At 66.4% G+C, this 940-nt stretch overlaps 1 protein-coding gene across 1 annotated transcript in view; it reads right to left on the bottom strand.

Moving 5' to 3' along the window:
- Positions 1-92: 92 nt before the first annotated feature.
- LOC104124656 (ras GTPase-activating protein nGAP-like) overlaps positions 93-940 on the bottom strand; it is a gene marked incomplete at its 5' end in the record, with an annotated part of 6,209 nt that continues 5,361 nt past the window's right edge. The window contains one exon of the mRNA XM_035892601.1: positions 93-653. Within this exon, the coding sequence (XP_035748494.1) occupies positions 93-653 (561 nt within the window). The remainder of the gene's footprint in view (positions 654-940) is intronic.

Below are 940 nucleotides of genomic sequence, written 5' to 3' on the forward strand. Positions count from 1 at the left end.
ACCCCATCTCTCCCACCCCAGCTCTTCTGGGACCCCCAACCCATAATGCCCATCCCACCCCAACCACCTTGCCCACAGCACCCATCCTGCCCTCACCCACCCTCCCCACATCCCCCATGGCCAGCACCCCGCTCCACCTTGGCCTTCCCGGTGCTCTGCAAGACGTGGACCAGAGCACCAGCCAGCTCCTCCTTGTGCCGTACGGCGATGGTGGGCTCCAGACGGGCACACAACTCCCGGTAATGGAAGGTGATGAACTCAGCCAACTCCTTGTAGCGTACGATGGGCAGCACCCGCACCTCCCGGTAGCGCCCGCGCACCCTCACCGACGGCACCCGTTCGCTTCCCCCAGCACTGCTCAACGGGTACCAGCGCTCCAAGGGCTGCCGGGCAGCCGCCAACTCGGCCAAGGGGACGGTGATGGAGGCCACCGGTTGCCCAGGGTGGTCATCACGGCAAAGGGCGAGGGTGAGGGCACGGGCGGGTGGTAGGGCGGCCAACTGGAAGAGTTCACCCCAAAAGAGCTCGCCATCAGGCCCGGCCACCTTGGCAGTGGTACGAGCGAAGAGGGTGCCGTCCAGGTGGAGGTGACAACGGAGACGCCGCCGAGGTGGCAGGTCCCCAGCTTCGTACACCCACAGGCTCAGTGCCAGCTCCAGGGAATGGGGACAGGGTGGGAATGGGGACAGGAAGGGGACATGGGCGATGGGAGGGGACAGAGGATTTTCCAGGGGCACTTGGGGACAGGAGGGGACATGGGGGACAGGAGGGGACAGGGGTGCACAACAAATCCAGAGGGGGACAGGGGGTGACACGAGGGGACAGGCAAGGCCCCAGGGGACAGGAGGGGACATGGGGGACAGGAGGGGACAGGGGTGCACAACAAATCCAGAGGGGGACAGGAGGTGACACGAGGGGACAGGCAAGGCCCCCCGGGGGC

The sequence above is a fragment of the Egretta garzetta genome, unplaced genomic scaffold (genome assembly GCF_000687185.1).
Source record: "Egretta garzetta isolate BGI_Z169 unplaced genomic scaffold, ASM68718v1 scaffold484, whole genome shotgun sequence".
NCBI lineage: Eukaryota > Metazoa > Chordata > Aves > Pelecaniformes > Ardeidae > Egretta > Egretta garzetta.